Source organism: Myxine glutinosa, chromosome 3 (genome assembly GCF_964187855.1).
Source record: "Myxine glutinosa chromosome 3, kmMyxGlut1.1, whole genome shotgun sequence".
Lineage (NCBI taxonomy): Eukaryota > Metazoa > Chordata > Myxini > Myxiniformes > Myxinidae > Myxine > Myxine glutinosa.
In genome coordinates, this window is record NC_136263.1 from 19,466,964 (window position 1) to 19,489,959 (window position 22,996).

A 22,996-nucleotide genomic window follows, 5' to 3' on the forward strand; every position below is an offset into this window, starting at 1 on the left:
TTTTTTTTAATACAACTTCGGCATACGATCTACACAAAACATATTACTCAATCGCTCCCTCGACAATCCCAGGCAGTGTATGAGCAACATACTCGGTCAAGTTATAATTAAACTGTATGAAGCAATCTTTTTAATAACAGGTGCATGTGTAAGCAGGGTAATAATTAAATTTGTGTTTACAACAAATCACTACAACCTTAACATAGGGTCTTCACAATAGCCAACATATTACTTGATTGCTATCAGGGGGAAAAAAACCCAGGCAGTGTATAAGCACCAGATGTGATCGAGGCTTGAAGAGGGCAATTATCTGTTTTATCTGGAGTTTTATCTGGTTGCACTGGTTCCTGCAGGGTCCGAATGCATAAACGAACGAACGAACGAATGAACAAACAAACACGCAAAGAAACATACTTTCTTTATATATTAGATTGAGGGAAAGTAGGTACCGTGAGTTACAAGTTGGACATTTCATCAACCTCTCTGGGAGGACTTAACCAAGGAAGCTGAAACTTTCAGGGACTACTCAGGACACCCTCGAGGTGTGTTTCCTGAAGTTTCATTTGATTTTATCAAGTTTTGAAAAAAATTCTTTTTAGCCCATCTTGGAATTTTCTTCCTTCAGGGGGGTTGGGAGAACGAGGACAGAGGGGGTGTAATTGGAATTATTCAAGCTATATGACCACAATGTATTATATATATGCACATAAGCAGCACGCATTTTTATTTTCGGGAATGATCGAGGACAGCGGTTTGTTGCCTATACACTGCCCAAATTGAGGGATGTGTCAGCTGAATGTGTTGCACGCTTTGAATAAGATCGCCCATAGAGTGGGTACTCTGTCTGCTATGGTATTAATAATCATGAAGATAATACCATGACCCCCACCTTCCTCCCACTCCCCCTGGCCATTCTAGTAGGGAGTGGGTGCTTCTTGTTTGTATAATATTCCTTTATGAAACCCAGTAATATTTTCTTGGCCCTAAAATAATTTGAAATGATCAGTGCTTTGTCATACACCATTGAGTTTGACTGTTACTATCTCCCTTGAACCCTTTGTCCTCGTTTCACCCTAGGTTATTCAGTGTGCATATGATATTGCGAAGGCCGCTCGCCAGCTTGTCACCTTCACCACCAACGCAGCTGCCATCTGAAGCAAGGCCGTGGTTTTTGATCGCCTGGGAAAAGAGCTTGGGGCAGGCCAAGGCTAGAGGGGCACGCTATGGAACATAAGTTACTGGTTTAACATTTAATATCTCCAACCGAGTCCCTCTGTATTATATGGTGTCGTATTGTATTGTACTGTATGGTATGAGCATTATGCTGTATTATTGTTTTCCGTTGACCCTTACTGTGGCTTTTGCCCTCGTTCAAACTCGACGGTTCAATTCCTACTCGTGAGGCTCAAATTCGACCCCTTCCCCCCTTCCCCCCCCCCCCCCCCCCCTCCCATGTGACTGTCTCATCAGTGTTTTAACCATGAGCCACTGTTGCTGTTACTGATTTTACTATTTTTATTCGGCATCAGCAGACCTTCTATTTGAACACTAAAAAACAAATAAGTAAACTCTCAGCATTTGCAAGGAGCTGCATGACGATGTACAACTAAATTCAAAGTTTGGGAGTTTTAGCTTGATTTTTTTTTTTTCACGCCACACCACCATTCCAGCGTTGGACTAGGTGGAAAGATCAGGCGCATGCACAGGGGTTTTTTTTTCTTTCTTTTTTTAAGACAGTGTCACAGCTAATAAGGAATCACCTGCATAGCTCACCCATCTTTCGAGAGTCTAATCTCCTCTCTGCTCCAGGGACTTGTCCATTTTGTGTTTCTTAATCTGTGCACTCTTCCCACTTCCTTTTGTTGTGCTGTACAGACACTTTCAACACTAACGACGATCTTCTTGTAAGATGCACATGTGCTGGTGGGAGGGTTGGGGGTGGGGGGGGGGGGCAGGTACGTAGGTTTTGGATGCAATTGTTGAGGTTAATCGAGAACCTTGAAAGTTTATATATTAGCAAAAGGTTGAAAATAAAAAGGAGCAGACATTGAAAGCATCCAATTAGGTTGTACAGATGATTTGATGTCGGTCCTGATCATGAAACATGAGAGATCACATGTGAACGTGCGAGTTAGGTCGAGGTAATGCCGCGTGGTCACTCGGAGAGCCAGGGAGGTAGAAGAATGATGTTGGATTTGAGGGATGAATGATTAAGGAGTGGAACTGTAGTCCTAAGAATAGATGAGAAGAGATTGAAACACAACTGACATTTCTGCTGACAACCCAGGAAGCCCTGCAGCTGTACTCGAGATGTGCTCGTATTGGGGAGAGTCTTGGACACCAATTCCAAGGCCAATAAAATGAGCCAAGTCCTTTCCGATCCACACAGAATGGAACTCCTCTTGCGCCATTCATGAACCATCTTCCTACAAGACTTCCAGCTATACATCCAATCCACAATCCTTGGTACTCTTGCTTCTGACCAAGTTCAAAGGCAGCAATTTTAGCTCCATGGACTGCCTAAGTTGTACATGCTTCAAAAACGAGTAAAGCATTTATTCGGCTTTGCAACAATTAGACATCCAGACCTCAAAAATGGTGCAATATCCTCAGACCTCCTAATTTGGGCACCGGTGCCGCCCGAAGTGAAACGAGTCTTGTGGGTAAATGTGAATGTATGAGATGAAGCTGTGTCGGGTTGAAATCGAGATGAACAAATGTACGTGGAACTTGTGTATTTCTTAGAAGATAAATTGTATTGATGAATTTCGATCCTGGATATTTCACAAACGTGCTTATAATGTTGAAATTCATCAAAATGTTTGTGAATCGCAGAGTATAGAAAAAAAAATGTTTTGCACACCTGTCGGGAGGCTAAATGAAAGGATGTGCACAATTTTGTAAATGCTTGCACGTCATTGATACCATGAATGGAATGCTTCCCCACCTCGTCCGTGTAGTGGAGTTGCGTGATGTAACTGGTGCCACATCTTTCTCTGCCTTTTAAGCACATGGCATGGAAGCCTCACATGCGAACGGTTGAAGGCCACAGTTTCAGGTCGTCGTGACATGGAGGAGGCCTAGAGGCTACCAACCTGCAAATGTAACGTTTCATCACGCACAGACCTTGGTGGTCCCTGCCCAATGTTTTGGAATGCTCTGGTGTTCGCCACAGCACAATGCCGTCGATTATGTTTGACCCAATTGCTCTCCAAGGAGGGCCACCCACAAAAACCGCTACTTTGTCTTCCCATGTAACAAGTATGCACTCCATCAGCAACTGTTACAATGGCCCAATAGGACAGCGCAGTGAGTGTTACAAGCATGATTGTGCAAGCCGCTACACACAGGCTGCTTGGTGACTTACGAGGAGAGCTGTTTGACTTCCTTGTGGGTGCATCATCTCAAAATATTGCAGTGAGCAACACGACGAAGGTGCTGCTTGGTACAATGCACCGGGTCGAAGGACCTCATTGGACCTTGTGGGTGGTTCAGTGAGTGTGCCAAAGGACTTCTTGCTGTTGCTGATGACCAAATGTGACGGAGAAGGCAAGAGCGTTTTGAATTGAAACGACTTTGTGGCATGACCCCCATTATGGCAGAGTAACCATTTTCGTTCGTAGGGTGAAGAAATAATATCTGCATGGCAACACCATTTTGAATCCTCCCATTAAACTTTTGGTTTAAGTTACCGTGGGACCGCTTGCTGAATGTGTGCCAAAAAGGGACTTATCAAGAGAGACCACTGAGGGTTCGTCGCTGTCGTAGCCAATGAAATAGGTTAAAGGCACTATTTAACAACTTTTGTTTAATTTGGCTTTTTAATGTGTACTCTGGATCGTATAACTTCTAGAATCGATTGGTTGAAGAATATTAAATCGTTTTCAAAAGAAATCTCAACCAACGGTCAAGCCTTTGGTCGTAGAGAAAAGACCGCAACTCGTTTGAACATCAGAGTGACTTGGCCTTGTAATGTGTCGCTGCTAAAAGTTTCACCTTCCTCGTTACGATCACCAAGAGTTATCGATCGATACAAAACAGACTTGAACACCCTACATATAATGTTCCTGTGGTATTTAAATCTGCATTTGTTCATGATGTATGCGCCATTGATATACTGTATTGGTTAAAAAGAGAATTACTCCTTCAAAAAGACATGCATAAGATGTTCATTTGTTTTCTTTTCCACAATTTTAATGCAATAAATTTAATTGTCCATGCATTGTACTTGTATCATTAATGTTGGTAACCTTGTCCATTGTTTATCCTTCTTGTACTGGTGGTGTGGGATTTATTTATTTATTTTTGGTGTGGGATTTATTTATTTATTTTTGGTGTGGGATTTTTTTTATTGGGGGATATGTGGTCATCAGCTTTGTGTATCTCATACCCAACCAATTTTTGGTGATGCTTGTGAACCTTAATGACCTTATATGTCCATGGTTTCCTTCCCAAAGCACCTTAACGTGTGACCCAATACGTGTCAAGGTTATCCCCACATGCTTCGCCAAGCCAGGTATGCATACATGTACCTCCTCTTTAACGCATTGTCGGCCCACAATTGTTAACTTTACCACCAAAGATGGACAGAGGTTGTGATTTCACCCCTGTCTGTGAGCAGGATACCTCAAAACGTTATGGTTGGATTTGGATGAAATTTGGTTCAGTTTGAGTGTGTGACGAGGACGAATTCATTCGATTTTGGTGAAGTTCTGGTTCTGAGAACTTAAGTGATTTGTCACCATAGAGAGATGGGACCAAAAGCAATATAGAGGATGATGTTTCAAAACGTTGTGAACGAGTTATGACCAAACTTGTTGGATGAGTTGGTTAGACGACAACAAGCCAATTCGATTTTGGTTCAGGTCCGAATCCAGATCTCACGTACCTGTGGGATACAAAATGTGGGGGAAATGATTGTGGCCCATATCTTTAACGAATTGACTGGCCAGGCCTGACATTCAGACAAAAGTAGCAGGAATTGGTATTTCGTTCAGGTTGTTGGTGATATCTCGCGTACTCATCGCAAAAGACCCCGTGGAACGTCCAAAACTGGTGCTGGCACACACATCCTCCGGTTTAACATTCGCAAGATGGTGTGGACACCACACACATCAGTGCCTCACCCTGCACGTGAAACACCAAGGTGACTGTTTATAGCTATCGCGATTCGAACCCAGGCTAAACAGCTCGGAGGAGAGCATGAACCTGTAAGCTATCCCACCAGACCACAAGGCCGATCTGCTTGTAATACCCAAAACCTGTGGGCAACCAATGAGCAGTTCCTCCATGAGGTCATGCCTTTGTCTCTGTGCAACTGGGGTAATGATGTCACCGTAACGATGGTTCTGTGTCTCGATCTCTGATCACTTAGAAGTTTAACAACCTTCGTCACCAGGTTTCTTTCTTTCCTCGTTAACAAGAAGCTTAGTCACTGTTTCGAAGGACGACAATCACTCCTGTTAATTCTGCAGAAAAAGAATGAAATTGCAAAAGGAAATTTGCCCTTGAATTTATTTTGACAAATGGGGAATTAATTTTTGCATTTAGATATTATAAACAGCAAGTCCAGAGCATTCTACATACTTTTATTGTGACGACAGCAGGGCAGCAAGGCAGAGGATTGGCAGAGAGCAGGAAGTATAATAGAGAGCAGATTGAGAGGAGATTGACAGCACCATGGGATTAAAAGCACCGAGAGACATTCCTCATTGTCAACGTCTATCTCCTGCTGTTCTTCTCTCCATTTTCCCTCTTCATTTTCAGAAATATGTTTTTTTTAAACGTTTATATATATATATTTATATATATAAAAAATGCAGAAAACTGTCATAGAAATAGATGAGAAACATTGGGCTGGGTCATTGTGAGAAGTGATGATTAACTCATTTGCGTGTCTCTCCAAACTCTCCAGTTATTACTTCAATTCCTACACCTGCTGCGGTCCTTGAGTCCCCCATTTCCAGCTCCTTTAGTGTCTGCCTCCGGCTCAGTCACGCTGGTTGCCTCCTCACTTTTTGCCGTAACCTTTCATTCCTCCTGGAACCGGGCCGTTGGCTGCACCGCATCCGGGGCCTTTGACAGGGGTAGTGGTATAGGAAGTGGAGGATCAAAAACATAAAAGGTCGTTCGCACCAACACTTCACAAAATGCTTTTCACTATTGTTTTTCTACTTTTTCATTATTCATTTATGGGTTCTTGCTTAAATTCCCAGTCCTTTTGTTTGAACTGCCCTTCCTCGAAGGTGTGGTCGCTTCACCGGTCTAAGCTGATGTTGCTGTGTTCTCCTCTCCACTGTTCTGTTATGTCTCGGTATGAAACTCTTTGCAGAACTGATGTAGTATTTTGAATAATTGCACGTCATAAACAAATCCTTAATTTTTAGTGTAGTGACGGAAGAAAGTCCCCATCTTGTTTATCATGTGGCTGTGCAAAATGATGGAATTCTAACCCTTTCTTCCAACAGCCTCACCTTGTGCCGCATACATGTACAGTCGTGGCCAAAAATATTGGCACCTTTGCACTTTTTTTCAAATAATGCACCATTTCTTCCAGAAAATTGTTGAAATTAAAAAATATTTTGGTATCCACAAATATATTTCTTTGGTTTGCAGTGGAACAAAACAAAACTAAAACAATGTATGCCTCCGCATAGTCCCACAACGGGTAGATGCCATCACTCTGCATATGTAAGGGTAGTGGATCACGTTTGTGAAGTTTTGTGTTGATCGGATATGGTTCGTTTTTCTATCCAAGATGGCTGCCAAACCACGTGACCTATGACATCATTTTCAAACTATATGCAACAGTGCTGTTAGATATTTGTAAAATTTCGCATCACTAGGGTGAGCGGTTTCAGAGATATAATTATTTTCTATTTTCCTTCAATCCAAAATGGCTGCCAAACCATGTGACCTATGATGTCATAAATTTAATATTTCAATACAAAAGGGTCATAGATCATGTGCATGCAATTTCAGATTTTTAGGATAAGGAATTCGATTAAAACATTTTTGGCTGGTATGCCACTTCACTGATAATGTCATCATTATCATGCTTTTGTTCCCCATTGGGAGTATTTGACAATGTGCCAAGTTTCAAATTTTTCCCATTCAGTGGTTTCTGAGAAATACGTTTTTATTATTTGTTTTTAATCCAAAATGGCTGCCATACCACGTGACATATGCCATCACAATTATCATAAAAACATTCTGCATGGGTGTCACTCCTACCCTGAAAGTTTTGTCTCACTCGTGCATATGGTTGCTGAGAAAAACGAGGTTTAGCCCGTACGGAAGGACGGACAACCCGAAAACATAGTGCCTCCAGCGACTTTGTCGGCGGAGGCATAAAAAGCTGAAAAAATGACTAAATCTTAGCTTATTCCACACAGAAATCTTAAAATGGCCCGGACAATATTATTGGCACCTTTTAGAAGTTGTTAGAAATAATTAGATTGAAAGCAGGTGATTCTCATTTACTTTGGAATTGAACTCACCTGTGGCGAGTGGCAGGTGCCTGCAATATAAAAATCATTCATTCAACCAGTTTGAATGGAGAAAAGGAGTCATTCTGCTGTTTTGTGTCACTGTGTGTACCGCATTGAGCATTGTCTGAGGAGAAAAGAAAACTGAGGAGAAAAAGCAAACCAGAGAATTGTCTGAGGAGGTCAGACAAGATTGTAGCCAAGCATGGACAATCTCAAGGCTACATGTCCATCTCCAGAGACCATGATGTTTCTGTGTCCACCGTACGCAATGTTATCAGGAAGTTTAAGGCCCATGGCACTGTAGCCAACCTCCATGAACGTGGCCGCAAGAGAAAACTTGATCGAAGATTGCAGCGAAGGATTGTTCAAATGGAAAGGGGGTTCTACTGTAGGAGACCCAGGAGGTCCCCACTGCTGAGAGAGAGAGAGACATAAGAAAGCCCAACTGGAGTTTGCCAAAACACACCTGAACAAGCCAAAATCCTTCTGGGAGAATGTCTTGTGGACAGATGAGACCAAATTAGAGCTTTTTGGTGAAGCACGCCGTCTCTATGTTTACAGAAATCAAAATGAAGCCTTCAAAGAAAAAAAACACCTTCCCTACAGTCAAACATGGAGGAGGTTCAGTGATGTTTTGGGGTTGCTGTGCTGCCTCTGGCACTGGATGCCTTGAATGTGTGCATGGCATCATGAAATCAGGAGATTACCAAGGCATTTTGGAGCGCAATGTTCAACCCAGTGTCAGAAAGCTGGGTCTCTGTCGAAGGTCATGGGTCTTGCAGCAGGTCAATGACACCAAACACATTTCAAAAAGCACCCAGGAATGGTTCAAGACAAAACGCTGGACTGTTCTGAAGTTGCCAGCAATGAGTCCAGATCTAAATCCCATTGAACACTTGTGAGGAGATCTGAAAACAGCAGTTGGGAGAAGGCACCTTTCAAATCTGGGAGAACTGGAGCAGGTTGCACAAGAATAGTGGGCCAAACTGCCAGTAGAGAGGTGTAGGAAGCTCATTCATGGCTATAGGAAGCGCTTGACTGTAGTTATTTTGTACAAAGTCTGTGCTACCAAATATTAAGTCCAGGGTCTCAATAATTTTGTCAATGCCATTTCTTTTTATTTTCTGATTTAAAAGGATATATTAACTTCTGAATAAAAAACAAAGGTTCTGTAATATTAACAGTGAATTAAAGAATTGTGGAGGCCAAATACTTTTGTCAATTTCAACTTATTTTTAGAGAAAATTGTGAGTTATTTGAAAAAAATACCTTTCCTCCCCTCTTGCACCTCTTTCCTCACAATCTTCTTTCTTTCCTACGTCGACCTTCTCTCACTCTCAATCACGCTTGCCTCGGCCTTTTGCCATTTTAGATAAATAGCAATAAGTCCTTTGTCTATTCCTCCTCTGTTTACAGAATGAATACATGAAATGGTTGAGTAATGATCCGTGAGACGTATCGGTATCGGAATGAGACACCGATCAAGATGTGATTAATTATGGGTGGTCGATAATTCCAGTGCCACTCGCCCATAACCTGCCATCTCACCTCTATCATGTATTTTCATATTAACACCAAAGCTACGACAGATTATCCTTGTGAACACGTGCACGTGGTTTGTGTTTGTGTCAGCTGATCATCCAGACCTTTGAGGTCACTGGTTCTTCTGCCTGTTTGTGTATCCCACTGGCATCTCATCAACATATCCAAACCAATCCCATGAATTCACGCTCGTACGCACTACATTTTTTTTTTCTGAGGCATAACAATTCTTCTTCTTCTAGCATCATTGGCTGAGGTTGGTTGGCTGTGCCTTCTGTAGGTTAGGGCAGGAATTTGTAATTTAACGGTGTCGGCGATAGCTCGCATCCTTTTCACGAATGACATCTTGGGATCTTTAATGTCCACCAACTAATGCCGGCAGAGGGGACACCCGACTTAACTCTGTATGAGGGACAGCACACCCAATGATGCCTCGCCCAGCCTGTGAAACACCAGGACGACAGTTTGTAGCTGGGCCGAGTTTCCAACCCAGGCTTGACGGTTTAGAGGCGATTGTGTGTACCTCTAAGTCTTGGCCATCCTGCCAGCACCACCATAATAATGAAATTCGCAATTTTAAAATTTTAAGTGTAATTTGTTGAATAGTCTTGTGTTGAATTTCACATTTCCTTCCACTCACCCATGCATGGAGCACCATTCTTCCCTCTGCCAGCCCCTGTGGAAATGGAGATGTTTCATAATGAGCAATCTGAGAAATTTATAGAGTATCAGAAGTTCAAGTATAACACAACCGGATCAGAAAGCATAATAGAGAAATATGTGAGCCATTTTGAATGTTGCATTGCGGGTTTTGGTAGTCCTCAATCACCATTGTGGTTGCTTGGTTGCATGCTGATGATGAGAGAAAGAGAAAAAGAGAAAGAGAAAGAGAAAAAGAAAGAGAAAGACAAAGAGAGAAAGACACACACACACACACACACACACACACACACACAGAGAGGCAGAGACAGACAGACACAGAGAGAGGCAGAGACAGACAGACACAGACAGACACAGAGAGAGGCAGAGACACAGAGAGAGACAGAAAGAGAGAGGCAGGCAGACACAGAGAGAAAGTATCCTACAGGCAGGAAAAGCAATCACTTTGAAGCGATCATGAAACCTATCATTGCAAAACGACCTGGTGTACAAGGCCTGGATCTCAATGGAGTACTGCTCTCCCTGATGGGGTGGTGCCCCAACATCACATGTCTTTCCTGCATTTTCTGGAATATCAAGCTCTCAATCAAGAATATCTGGAGGGTAATTCTAAAGGGTTTTGTTCGTTTGTCGGCTTTGCCTATTTGATATTAATGCCAAAATGAACCGCTTCCCTCAGACACTGGGAAGATTTTTAATATTCTTCTATTAATAGTAACACCTTATATTAATATTTTTAATATTCGTATATATTGTGTCCCCTCCAGTGAAGACTTGATTACCCCCGCCACCGAAGGTGGACGGAAGTTATGTTTTCACGTCTGTATTTGTCTGCCTGTCTGTGAGCAGGATAGCTCAAAAAGTTGTCGACGGATTCGGATGAAACCTGATGGACAGGTTGGGTGTCTGCCACAAACGAATTGATTAGATTTTGGTGAAGATCCGGATACGAGAATATTTTTATTTTTTGTCACCCGTCGCAGCGAAAGGGGGACTATGGTTTTCCCGTCCGTGCGGACGTGCGTACGTACGTGCGTGCATAAGCGAAGGACCGCATTCAAAGTTGGTGTGTGGGTGCAACTCATGTAAAAATCCAAGATGGCCGCTGCCATGTATGTCTGAACCTTGTGAGCGGAATATCTTGAAAAATAAGCGAAGTACCAACTTCTAATCTGGTGTGTGAGTGTATCTCGGCATAAGGAAGAACCCTATTGAAAATTGGGTCGCCACGTCAAAATCCAAGATGGCCGCCTTGCATTTTCCACTTTGTCAACATACATCACTTCACCGACGGGGGACCTAGGCGTAACGCTGGTTTAGTAATTCTTCACCATTGAGATTTTTACAAAATGATTCTTCACCATTGAGATGTATACAGCACGATAGTTCAAAAAGTTACAGACGAGTTATGACAAAAGTGTGTGGATGCGTTCGGTAGGTGACAAGAGCAAACTTTGATTATGGCATGGATGCAGATCCAGCGTATCGGTGGGAAACAAAACGAAAGGTGTTCAGCCTGGTGGAGTATGCACTCGAGTGTCGTTCACTTTTACCTTTTTGTCTATTAAGAAAATAAGTTTTGGATAACCCTCCCTCTTCCCTTTACCCCATGCAATGGAGCAATGGATGGCTTATAGTGATGAGGTGTAAATGTGTGTTTTGGCTTGTGATGAGCATGTGCTCTTGTGTTGGAGGATGCGCACCACATTGGCTACACAGGGAGAATTTACATTTTCCGCATCTACTCTCCTGGTGCGGTATCTTCTCTTAATGTAAGGATGTTTGGCTTATCATTTTTATTATTATTATTATTATTATTATTATTTACCATATGGATCTGAAGCTGGTCTGAAGCCATTGGCTACTGGGCGGCCGAAACCACCAGCACCACCATTCCTGCATCGCTTCCTTGCACCTGGTCCTGCATATGAACAAGAAACCCGATTACATTTCCAGCCACGTGAGGAGTACGCACTTAAATAATTCCTCATCGTTTAACTTGCAGACACGAGGAGACGTCTGTGTAATTTGACTTGAATTAGGTCATTAAACTATGGATAAATGATGACGGTACTGTATATGGACAATTTCTCAACTTGTGATTCAACCACCATCTCTTATCTTCCCCCATCCAAAACCTTGATCTTTTCTACCCCTGCTAATTTCACCCCAGATCCACTTTTTTGAAATACCAACTTCTTTCCTGGAAGTCCTTGGTGTCCTTGTGTTTTATACCTCTCCCCCCCCCCCCCCCCCCCGCCTTCCCATGCCTCCTCCCCCCAAGCCCTCTCCCTCCCACAGATCTCCTGATGTCCCTGCTCTCAAATGTTGTGTTTGTGTGCTTCCCCTTCTCTCCCCATCTTGTCTACGGCTCCCCTTATTATATGTTTTGTGTGTCTGATTTTTTTTGTGTGTGTGATAAATGTTAGCTTTCACGAGCCTCGTTCCTGTATACAAAAAAATACAAAAAAAAACGTGTGTACATATATGTGATAGGTGAGAAATATTTTTCTTACCGATTATATTTAGCTACGTAGTGAAAAAGAAAACATTTGGCATTTCTTGACTTGTGTATCTCTTTCCTCGAACTTTATGAACGCCGCTCGTAAGTTAACGTTGAAATTGTAAGAAGATTAGTGTAAAGGACAACTAAGTGAATAACTTTAGGATGTAAAATTGGCAACATGATAACATCCTTTAGATGATACTTTTAGTGTGTTAGACGTAGCTATTGTTGTTATATGATTCAACTCTCTCGTCTTTCTCCTCCCCTTCCTTCTGCCCAATTATAAACGAGGTTGAACCAATACCTTGTGGACTGAAGGGCATGCGTCTGGCGTAACCATTGGCATAGGCTGCATGGGATGGTGGAAAGGAGGAATGACAATTATTCATGATCCTATTCATGTGTCACTGCAAGCATAAACCTCCTCTAAAAACACATGTCTGAATAATAAGGGTAACGGAGCATTAGCCTTTGGATGATCAAGACAACAACCCTGCTGTTGATGTTAACTTGCTTACTACTCTTCCTGGAACGCAAACCAAACCGAAGGCAATCTTAGATCGTTCCACAAGTGTGTCCACTCTCAGGAGACCAAGAAAACAACATCTGTCCAACCTTGAGAATGAACTTTCCAACTTGTCTCTCTCCTCTAAAACCTGGTGACACCTTGTTAAGTCTGTCTTTGAAGTATGCTTCCCTTCCATCCATTCCCTCTCTTCAAATGGCATTACAGCCGACTCTGCTCGTAAGGCCGAATGCCTCAATTGTGTTTGCTTCCAATTCTCGTGTCCCCAACCCCTCACTGTCTATACCCATCCGTCCTTGTCCTTCCCAACTGCTCCGATGTTTGCACATGAGAAGGTGAAGTTTCTGACAACCCTCGACTCTGACTCCGCAACTGGACTGGACGGCATCACTTAATATGTCCTAAAAATCTATTCTGCTGCTGTTGCACATCCCCTCTCTACCCTTTTCATCCCCCTAGGTCTTCTTCTATCTGCTTGGAAATCCACCAACATCGCTGCATTACATAAAAGAGGTGCAAAAACTGATCCCCTCAACTAAAGACCTATCTGCTTGCTTCCAATCATCAGCAAGGTCATGGAATCCATCATTGAAGTTGATATGAAATCATTTCTTTGCTCCAACAGCCTCATCTCATATGATCAAGTTGCTTTTACTCTCCCAACAATGGATGGAGGTCCTCAATGTCAGACATGAGATCAGGGCCGTCTCTCTGGACATATCTCGAGCTTTCGATACAGTCTGACATCCCACCTTAATCTCCAAATTCTCTGCCTATGGTGTCCAAATTCAACTCCCCTCTTGGGATGTTGACTTCCTCTACTCTCGTATACAATGTGTGACTCAATGGAATCCTTTCATCTCCTTTCCTTGTCAAGGCCCAAGGCAGTGTTCTGGGCTGAATCCTTTTCCTGATCTTCATCAATGATCTATCCTGATCTTCGTCTTTATCTACTTGCTGATGACTCCACCGACTGCCGTGATATCCCTCATCCTTCAGACCGGCAGACTCGGGCTTCTTTCCTCTCTTCAGACCTTGATGGAGTCAAAAGATGGTCAAACACTTGGAATACGTCTCTCAGTCCTGACAAATCTCGCACTCACGATCTCTCTCTCCGAATTGATTGTCTGGCAACCCTGCCCATCTGCTTTCTTAACAATCCGCTGGTGGAGATTCAGTCACTCAAACTCCTGGGTCTTACGATCAGCCAAGATATTTTTTTGGGCAAACCACATTTCAATGTTGGCCTCCAAAGCCAGCCGCCAACTGGGCATCCTCTGTTGTGCAAAGTCCTGCCTTGGCACACCTGAACTCCAATCCACCTACAAGACCTCAATCCGCAGCATGGTGGTGAACTGTTCTCCCCTCTCGGCTGGTGCCCTTGCCTCACACCTTGTTCAGCTTGACACTGTGGAAACCAAGGTCTTCAAGATCATTGGAACCTCCTGTGATGAAGCTGAATCTACAGGCCTATCACAAACAGGTGGGTGGTCTCTGTCTTCTACCGCCTGCTCTCTGGTCTTGTACCCGTTGCTCTTTCCATGCTTTGCCCCTTCCCCCTCTCCTCGATTTGGTGTGCACCCTTCTGGTGCAAACTACATATTTTCTTTCCCTGTTAACCCCTAAGCCCACATCCTTCTAAATTTCCAGTTTTTCCTTCCTGAGTGTTTCCTTCTGTGTATCCATGTTGTCCACTCCATGTGTCCTTTCCTGCCCCTCATTCCTCCCCACACCCACTGTTTGTCCAGGTCTCCCTCTATTTTGTCCTCTCGTTGGTGGCTTCCCCTTCTCTCTACTGTTGTCTTGATCCGTTCAGTGAACTAGGTCTTCCACGAGCTTTGACCTTGTACGCAAAAAACACCACCAGAGAAAACATGCTGAAACTCGTACACCTGTCTCAATGAATGTCTCACACTCCATGTTCTACATGTACTGACTGCCAAACCGTTGTAAAGTGCACCCAAAATTACCCAGACCCTGTACTCACCTCCACCTGCAGTCTGCGCAGGTGCATAACCTCCAGCACCCCCTGGAAGTATCGCAAGTCGTTTTAAACAGGGAAATGTGTAAAATAAAACAAGTATGAAGCAGTTTTTTCAGAATGATTGTACATAACATAATTGAGATTCAATTGAACTGTTCATTTTATTTATTGCATGTGCTACATATGTACACGTTTTGATTACTGTAACGTTGGAAGTGCAGTGTAAACATTACCATAGCTGGGTTTCCCCCCAGCTCCTGCATAGCTGGGGACACCCATTCCATTACCTGGAAGAAAAATCACAGGTCATAATGTTACATGGTAAAGGAGGCATGATCCAAAGATGAAAAAGAGCATACAATTATATAAATACTGAAATGGTGGTTTGTCATTGTTTGAATGTATTTTAAATCATTAGATGTGTCACCTCTTGCACCTGTTCTCATTTATTCTCTTCATGATATGTTGAGTCCATACCACCTCGCATTACACTCGCCTTTACCCCCAGCCTCCTTTCCCCTTCGTTTCCTTAACCCCCCCCCCCCCCCCCCCATTCATGTAATATCCCCCTCCACCCACAACTATGTAATACGTGCAAGGCCTCAAGGTGTAGCGCACACATAGGACAGGTAAACCACTGCCTTTGTTCAACTTGGGAGGTTTCTCCTCCTTCGAGCATCCTCGTTCCAACAACATCTTTGTAAGTGCAAGTATGATGTCCCATGGCCATCTTCCAATAACACTCACCATAACCAGCTACGGGAGCTCCACCATGGCCATTGACTGGGGATGGACGGGGTGGAAAGAGAAAAATAATGGATTAGGATTAGGGATTTTTAAAAGGGAATGTGTAGGAGAGAGATAAATGGAAAATGGATACCTCTCCCCAATATGAAGATAATATATAAGAAGAATGTTTCACATGGAAGTTAAGGGAACTAAAGTAATTTGTCTATTTTAAAAGCAAAATAAAGATTACCAGAAGATGTACTTGAATATGTAGATAAATACGTTTTGTTCGTTCTCACACCGGAAACTTTCCATGTGTTTGTTGCTCGTTTCATGGAAGTTCACACAACCTCCAGGTTTTCATGTTGATGGTTTTTTTTTTTGGAATTGTGTGTGTTTTGTCCCCAGCTTCAATTCCTGCATTGCAGACAGGTCGGTGGTCTCTCTGGCTTCTACCACCACCTTTCTGGTCTTGCATCCTCCGCTCTTTCCGTGTGCTGCCTCATTCTTTCAGGGTAGGCGTCATATGCTGGTGTTGATGGGTCATTATCTTTCAGGTATGCTGAAGATCATCGAATAAGTGTTTATTAGCCCCAGTTGGACTTAGTTCAAAACGGGGGGGTTATGGTTTGGGTCTCGTCCGTCCGTCCGTCACCATATCTCGGACATGTATGCACCGATTTTGTTCATACTTGGCACAAAAGCAATGCATGATCGTATACATGTGCACATCATGACGTTTCGTGATGCAATCAAAGATGGTCAATTGGCAGCCATTTTGATTGTAAAAAGAAAACAAAAACCCGATATAGAACACGCCCCCGACCATTTCTCAGACATTCATGGTCTAATTCTGTTCAAACTTGGCGTAAACACTGTATAAAATAGCATACACGTGGACCTCACTTTATTTTGCGATCTGATCAAAGATGGCTGAATGGTAGACTGGCAGCCATTTTAGTTGTAGACCCCCCTCCACCCCCCCCCCCCCCCCATGTTGAACACGTCCACAACCATTTCTCAGACATTCATGGTCTAATTTTGTTCAAACTTGGCGCAAACACTATAAAATAGCATACACGTGTACCTCACTTTATTTTGCGATCTGATCAAAGATGGCTGAATGGTAGACTGGCAGCCATTTTAGTTGTATGCCCCCCATGTTGAACACGTCCCCAACCATTTCTCGGAAATGAATGTACCGATCCTGTTCATGCCTGGCATACAGATAACGACCGATAGCTTACATATGCACATCTTTTTTTGAGATCAGAAAAGGCCTCCTGGCGGCCATTTTGTTACGTAAACGTGTCCCCTACCATTTATCGACATGCATGGACGGATTTTATTCAAATTTGGCACAAAGACAATACATGAGAGTATACATATGCAGAAGATTTTGTTTTGTAATCCGGCCAAAGATGGCCGACTGGTGGCCTTAACTCCGTACAGCAAAATTACCAAAATCACGGGGGCGATGACATTTTATGTCTTTTTCTCCTTGTTTTGATTTAAAGTCTGACTCTTAGCTCTCCAGACGATGGTTCCATTCGCTTTGGGCTGCAAATGAACACTGTCCCATTGAACTTATCATATACATCATACGAACTCTCCTCGTATTTCTCATTAAGTTAAAGTTTGGAGCTCAGAGTGTGAATGCTTGCTCCAAGTCTTTCACAAACTGGTTGGCCAGGCATGACTTTCAACTGAAGGTGGTTAGAGTGGTAATTATTTCAGGGTGCCCTTAACTTGCGTACTCTGTAATAAATGGTGGGATCTTTAACATAACATCCACAAACTGATGCCTGCCGACCGGACACCCGGCTCGTGTGCACAAAATGAGATTAGCGGTTTAAATACAATCAGTCGGACTCACTCGCTTGTCCCCGGCTGATGGGTGCACGGAAGGCTGCTGCGATTGGCTGAAGTGCCTCACCTGGTGTCACGATGCACACACACATTACCTGTTAAATCCATTGAACAATCAATCTTTGCACATAAATATGTATAAAAAATGTACGCTTGGGTGTTGGACGGGGGAGGGTCAAACATTCTGTGCCTTTACATGTCTTGCTATGTATTGTACATCACCGACTGTGTACAATACCATAATCAACAGAAAGTTGGTCCATGTGACACCACATTTACTACACTGCGCAGTGTGGTTGTACAATACTGTACCGTATCCGTCCTGAGCTCCATAACCACCTGGGTAAACACCGTCTCCCCCTGGAGAATGTAAAACACCGTTTTAACCTCTGCTGTGGTTAACATTGATCCGATCTGACGTTCAATAGGCAGATCACGCAGTTGCTGCGGATCAATGGAGTTTTCTTTACTCGCTTTATAATCCTGTTTATAAAATTGATCTTTTTCTATCTGTGTCTAGCTGAGCAGAAGCTTTTGTTTTTAAAATACCAACAACGTTTAAAAGGAAACGGTATAACGCGTGCGCACAAATGGAGGAACTTTTGTAGTCGAATCGTATTAAATCATTTTTATCCATCACTTTCACCTCTACTTTCTCCCTCCCTCCATACAATGGTACCGGCTCAACCCTTGTGTAATACTTGCCTAAATAATTGCACAACGTACAGCAGGCTAAACATCCCATTGACATTAAATAATCAATTTAAGCTCTTGCTCCACGATGCAGCGCCCCCTGCTGGCACCAGGCCAAAGCAGTGAAAGTTTGATGACTTTAACTCCATTGGGAATTGGATCCAGAACTAAATGGCAAAGGTGAGCACTCCGTGCCGATGCATCTTACCTGCTACCTTAACTGTGAGTTCTTTAATTGGTTATAAGTGATCCACAGGTTTTCCCACTCAAATGAGTTAATTTGGAAGTATCAAACTCGAGTTTCCCTGAATAGATTCCTCACCAAAAGCTTGAGGTTGTGCCTTGTCTGCATCTCCTAGGGAACAGAAACACAGGTTAAAGCACGTCTGTCAACATACAAGGCATGTTGTAAAACTCATCTCTGGAAGCGTAGGGATAGAAAGGTGGATTGGGTTGAGGAAGGGAAGGCAGAAGCGAGTAGCATAAAGAGGTTTCAGACCAACGCCAGGTCTCCCGACTCCAGCTCCATAACCACCAGCAGGTCCTCCAAGCCCTGGAAAGGGAGAAAATAAATTATTTTAAAAGTTTTTCTTTGTGTTAACTGTTATTATCCAATTTAATTATTTATACCCTCATACGTATTAATCAAAACCTCGTTTAATTGCTCCTAACTCTCTTCCTCTTACCATTCTGGTATGCTCCATCAGCATAAGCTGCTGCAGCTGCCCCTAAGGAAGAATTCATGGAAAAGCTTCACTCGTGGACTTCGTTCACTGACATCCTGATCTGGTATTAGAAAAGCTTAATCCTCAATGCACAGGTGACTTTCATGTTTGTATATACAGTCGAGGCTCGTTGAAGAGCTAGTACGAGTGAAGAGCTAGTACGAGTACACGAGACGGATCAGGACGCAACAGGACAGGGAGAGAGAGGGGTTTGAAGGACAGGATTGGGGGAGACTTGGACAAGGAATATTTTTTGGAGGGGGTGGGGGGGGACAGGAGAGGACGCATAGGGTGGACGAGATGGATACAGGAAGGAAAAACTAGAAATTTGGAAGGAGGTGGATTTGGGAGTGCGGATGACTAACGAGGATGGAAAAGAGATCATGGTTTTGGATTGGGGGTGATCTGAGATGGTGGAGAAGAGCTGTCTTGAATAACATGGAGGAAAGATTGATATTGAGGAGAATGTGGAAGTTGGTTCCACGAGCAGGGGAAAAAAAAAAGAGGGCTGAATGGAATATTCGGCCATGTGAATTTGTAATTTGTTCAGGGTACCGGTGATAGCTCGCCTACTCTTCGCAAAGGACACCGTGCGGTCTTTAACATCCACCCACTAATTCACATGTTTGGCTCTACATTATTTATTATAATAATAATAATAATAATAATAATAATAATTCATTTATTTTGTATAGCGCTTTTCCAGAAGCCCAAAGGCGCTTTGACAGAGTGGAAAACATAATGCATAACAAAACATGAAAACAACAATTGCAAAAAGACAAGAATCAAGAAAACAAACAGCAGCGATATACGGCATATATATAAGACAAGAATCAAAAAGACAAGACAAGAATCAATAGGGAAATATTTAAAGCAAAAGGAGGGAGAAGGAGAAGAGATAGTCAGGGGTTAAATGCTGTGGGTTGAATGTTGAATGCAGCGTTGAACAGGTGGGTCTTTAGTGATGTTTTGAATGTGGTGAGTGAGGAGGAGTCTCTGATGGTGTGAGGTAGTGAGTTCCAGAGGGTGGGAGCAGCGATGGAGAAGGCCCTGTCCCCCCAGGATCTGAATTTGGTCCGGATGGAGGGGGTCAGGAGGTTGGTACCAGCAGAGCGGAGGTTGCGGGTGGGAGTGTGTCTGGAGAGGAGGTCAGCCAGGTAGGATGGGGCCAGGTTATGGAGGGCTTTGTATGTCAAGAGGAGGATTTTGTACTGGATTCTCTGGGGGATGGGGAGCCAGTGAAGCTTGTAAAGGACGGGGGTGATGTGGTCACGGGTCCGGGAATGAGTGAGTAGACGGGCAGCGGAGTTCTGAATGTATTGGAGTTTATTGGTGATTTTTGAGGGTGAACCATAGAGGAGGCTATTGCAGTAGTCCAGACGGGAGGTGATGAAGGCGTGGATGAGGGTTTCTGCAGCCGTGGAGGAGAGGGATGAGCGGAGACGGGCAATGTTTTTCAGGTGAAAGAAGGCTGACTTTGTGATCTGTTTAGTGTATTTGTCGAAGGAAAGGGTTTGGTCAAAGATGACGCCAAGATTCCGGATGTGAGGGGAGGTGGATACTGGGATACCGTCGATGTTGAGGGCAAAGTTATGGGTGGATTTTGTGAGCGTTTTTGGGCCAATGATGATTATTTCAGATTTATCACAGTTAAGCTTGAGGAAGTTGATTTGAAGCCAGGATTTTATTTCAGTGATGCAGTTTGTCAGGATAGAGTGGGTGTCGGTGGAGACGGACTTGGTGGAGATGAAAAGCTGGATGTCATCGGCGAAGCAGTGGAATTGGAGACCATGACGGCGGATTAAGTGACCGAGCGGGGACAGGTAAAGGATGAAGAGGAGGGGGCCAAGAACTGAACCTTGGGGGACACCTTGGGGGAGGGGAGCAGTGGGGGATTTGCAGTTATTGATGGAGATGAACTGGCATCTGTCAGAGAGGTATGATTTAATCCAAGAGAGGGCAGTGCCGGTGACGTTAAAGGTGGATTCAAGTCGGGTGAGGAGGATAGTGTGATCGATGGTGTCAAAGGCAGCGCTGAGGTCGAGGAGGACGAGAATGTTGAGGTTGCCAGCGTCAGAGGAGAGGAGAAGGTCGTTGGTGATTTTGAGGAGAGCAGTTTCAGTACTGTGGTTGGAGCGGAATCCGGATTGGAATGTTTCATACAAGTTATTGGCAGAGAGATGATGTTTGAGTTGAGTGGCTACAGCGTGTTCCAAAACTTTTGACAGAAAGGGTAGGTTGGAGATGGGTCTGAAGTTGTTTAGGGTGTCAGGGTTTAGACCAGGTTTTTTTAGAATGGGGGTAACAGCAGCAATTTTGAGGGAAGGTGGGACGATGCCTGTAGACAGGGAGGAGTTTATTGTTGCAATGATAAGTGGAGAGAGAGCAGGGAGGGAGGCTTTGACAAAGCTGGAGGGGATGGGGTCAAGAGTGCAGGTGGCAGTTTTCATTCCTATGAGGAGTTCAGAGAGGTCAGTAGGAGAGATTGGGGAGAACCGAGACAGGGGATGGCAGGACAAGGGGGGGCAGGTGGTTGGAGGGGGAGCGGGTGCGGTGGTGGTCAAGCTGTTGTAGATGTTGTCAATTTTGCGTTGGAAGAAAGAGAGGAAGGAGATGCAGTTGTCTACTGTGAATGACTGGGTGGTGGTGTTCAGGGGGCGGAGGAGTTTGTTTATTGTCGAGAAGAGTGCTTTTGGGTTTCCGGAGCCAGAGTGGATAATTTGAGAGTAGTAGGCAGAGCGGGCGCGGGAGAGGGCATCTTTGTAGTGTTGTATGTGGTCCTTGTAGGCTTGGGAGTGAACTGTGAGACCCGTTTTATTGCGGAGTCTTTCAAGTTGGCGAGCACGAGTTTTCATCAGGTGGAGTTCAGGGGTAAACCAGGGAGCAGAATGGGTGAAAGAAACTGTTTTGGTTTTTACAGGCGCAAGCTGGTCAAGGCAGGAGGAGAGAGTGTGGTTGTAGTAGTCAGTGAGGTCGGAAGGGGTGTGGAGGTCAATGAAGGGAGAAGTGGACATTTTTTCAGAGAGGGTGGATGAGAATGAGGTAGGTGAAAGAGCGTTTAGCTTACGGAAGTTGATTGTGCGATAATGCCTTGGTGTTGGGGCGGGGATGTTGATGGTCAGAGTGATGGCTAAGTGGTCAGAGAGGGTGAGGTCGGAGCCATAGAGATGGTGCAAATTTAATCCAGTGGAGCAGACAAGGTCCAAAATGTGACCACGGATATGGGTAGGAAAGTCGACATGTTGAGTGAGGTTAAAGCAGGTGAGTAAATCAGTGAAGTCAGTGGTTATTGTGGAGTCAGTGGAGTCCATGTGGATATTGAAATCACCAAGGAGGAGGATTGAGGGGGAGAGGGAACATAGCTGGGTCAGAAAGTAGGAGAAGTCAGACAGGAATGATGGGTGTGGTTTGGGAGGGCGGTAGACGACAGCCATGACTGACTGCGTGTGACCAGAGAGTTTTAAAGCCAGGTGTTCAAATGATGGAGCAGATGAGATGGAGATGAGGTTGGTCTTGATGTCTTGACGGTGGATAACGGCAATTCCACCACCTCGGCCCTCCGAGCGTGGTTTATTGACGTAGGAATATCCATTGGGTGTGGTGAGGTTGAGTGTGTAGTAGTCCAGAGGTTGTTGCCAGGTTTCGGTGAGACAGAGAAAGTCCAGTTTGTTATCCAGGATGTATTCGTTCAGGATGAGGCATTTATTGTTGAGGGACCGGGTGTTGAACAGGGTGAGCTTGATGTTGTTTTGAACAGCAGGGATGAATTCAGGTGATTTAGCCAGGGTTCGTAGGCAGGAGGTGCGATCGTGTGGGTTGCTGTGACCAGGTGCGCTGGGACGAAGAGTGAGAGTGCGCTGAGCCGACCAGAGGACGGGGATGGAGTGACCTGATTGCAAATAAACAAACTTGCGACCGGAGCCACGGTGAATGTACCTGGGTCGTCGGAGGAGTCCATTTGATTTGATGGCAGAGATGCATGATGGGGTGGAGCGGGTATTGAGCAGAAGAAGCCTTGCGGCGGAGTACTTCAGAGCCATGCCAGGCAGGAGCGAAGGGACGAGTACGAGGCCAAGGTCGAGGAGGCAAAGCGGCAAACGCAGCGGCAAACGACTGCAGCCGCTAATCAAGACCACAGCGGCAAACAAGGCCACAAGGCCACCGGCAAACAAGGCCACGGCCACAATCAACGGGAGCGGGCCTTTCGAATTCCGTATTCCGTACCATCAAAAGCAGATTCCGTTATCCAGCCGGAGAACACGCGGCACGTGC

General features: G+C 44.2%; 2 protein-coding genes across 10 annotated transcripts in view; one reads left to right on the top strand and one right to left on the bottom strand.

Annotated features, from left to right (window-relative positions):
- LOC137424268 (ARF GTPase-activating protein GIT1) overlaps positions 1-4,220 on the top strand; it is a 117,656-nt gene extending 113,436 nt beyond the window's left edge. For both annotated transcript variants that reach the window (XM_078773734.1, XM_078773735.1), the window contains one exon: positions 1,078-4,220. In XM_078773734.1, the coding sequence (XP_078629860.1) occupies positions 1,078-1,155 (78 nt within the window). In that variant the 3' untranslated portion in view covers positions 1,156-4,220. The remainder of the gene's footprint in view (positions 1-1,077) is intronic.
- A 1,276-nt stretch (positions 4,221-5,496) lies between these two features.
- The window catches only part of LOC137423797 (uncharacterized), a 79,685-nt gene continuing 62,185 nt past the window's right edge, over positions 5,497-22,996 (bottom strand). For 3 of the 8 annotated variants that reach the window (XM_068111308.2, XM_068111311.2, XM_068111307.2), the window contains 12 exons: positions 18,686-18,727; positions 18,499-18,552; positions 18,322-18,354; positions 17,619-17,666; positions 17,314-17,373; positions 15,456-15,491; positions 14,942-14,995; positions 14,712-14,753; positions 12,503-12,547; positions 11,521-11,613; positions 9,673-9,708; positions 5,871-6,075 (listed from right to left, as the gene is read on the bottom strand). In XM_068111308.2, coding sequence (XP_067967409.2) covers positions 6,011-6,075; positions 9,673-9,708; positions 11,521-11,613; positions 12,503-12,547; positions 14,712-14,753; positions 14,942-14,995; positions 15,456-15,491; positions 17,314-17,373; positions 17,619-17,666; positions 18,322-18,354; positions 18,499-18,552; positions 18,686-18,727 — 608 coding nt within the window. In that variant the 3' untranslated portion in view covers positions 5,871-6,010. Of the gene's footprint in view, positions 6,076-9,672; positions 9,709-11,520; positions 11,614-12,502; positions 12,548-14,711; positions 14,754-14,941; positions 14,996-15,455; positions 15,492-17,313; positions 17,374-17,618; positions 17,667-18,321; positions 18,355-18,498; positions 18,553-18,685; positions 18,728-22,996 lie in introns of all 8 variants that reach the window. The other 5 variants (XM_078773738.1, XM_068111312.2, XM_068111310.2 and 2 more) reach the window with 4 other exon arrangements.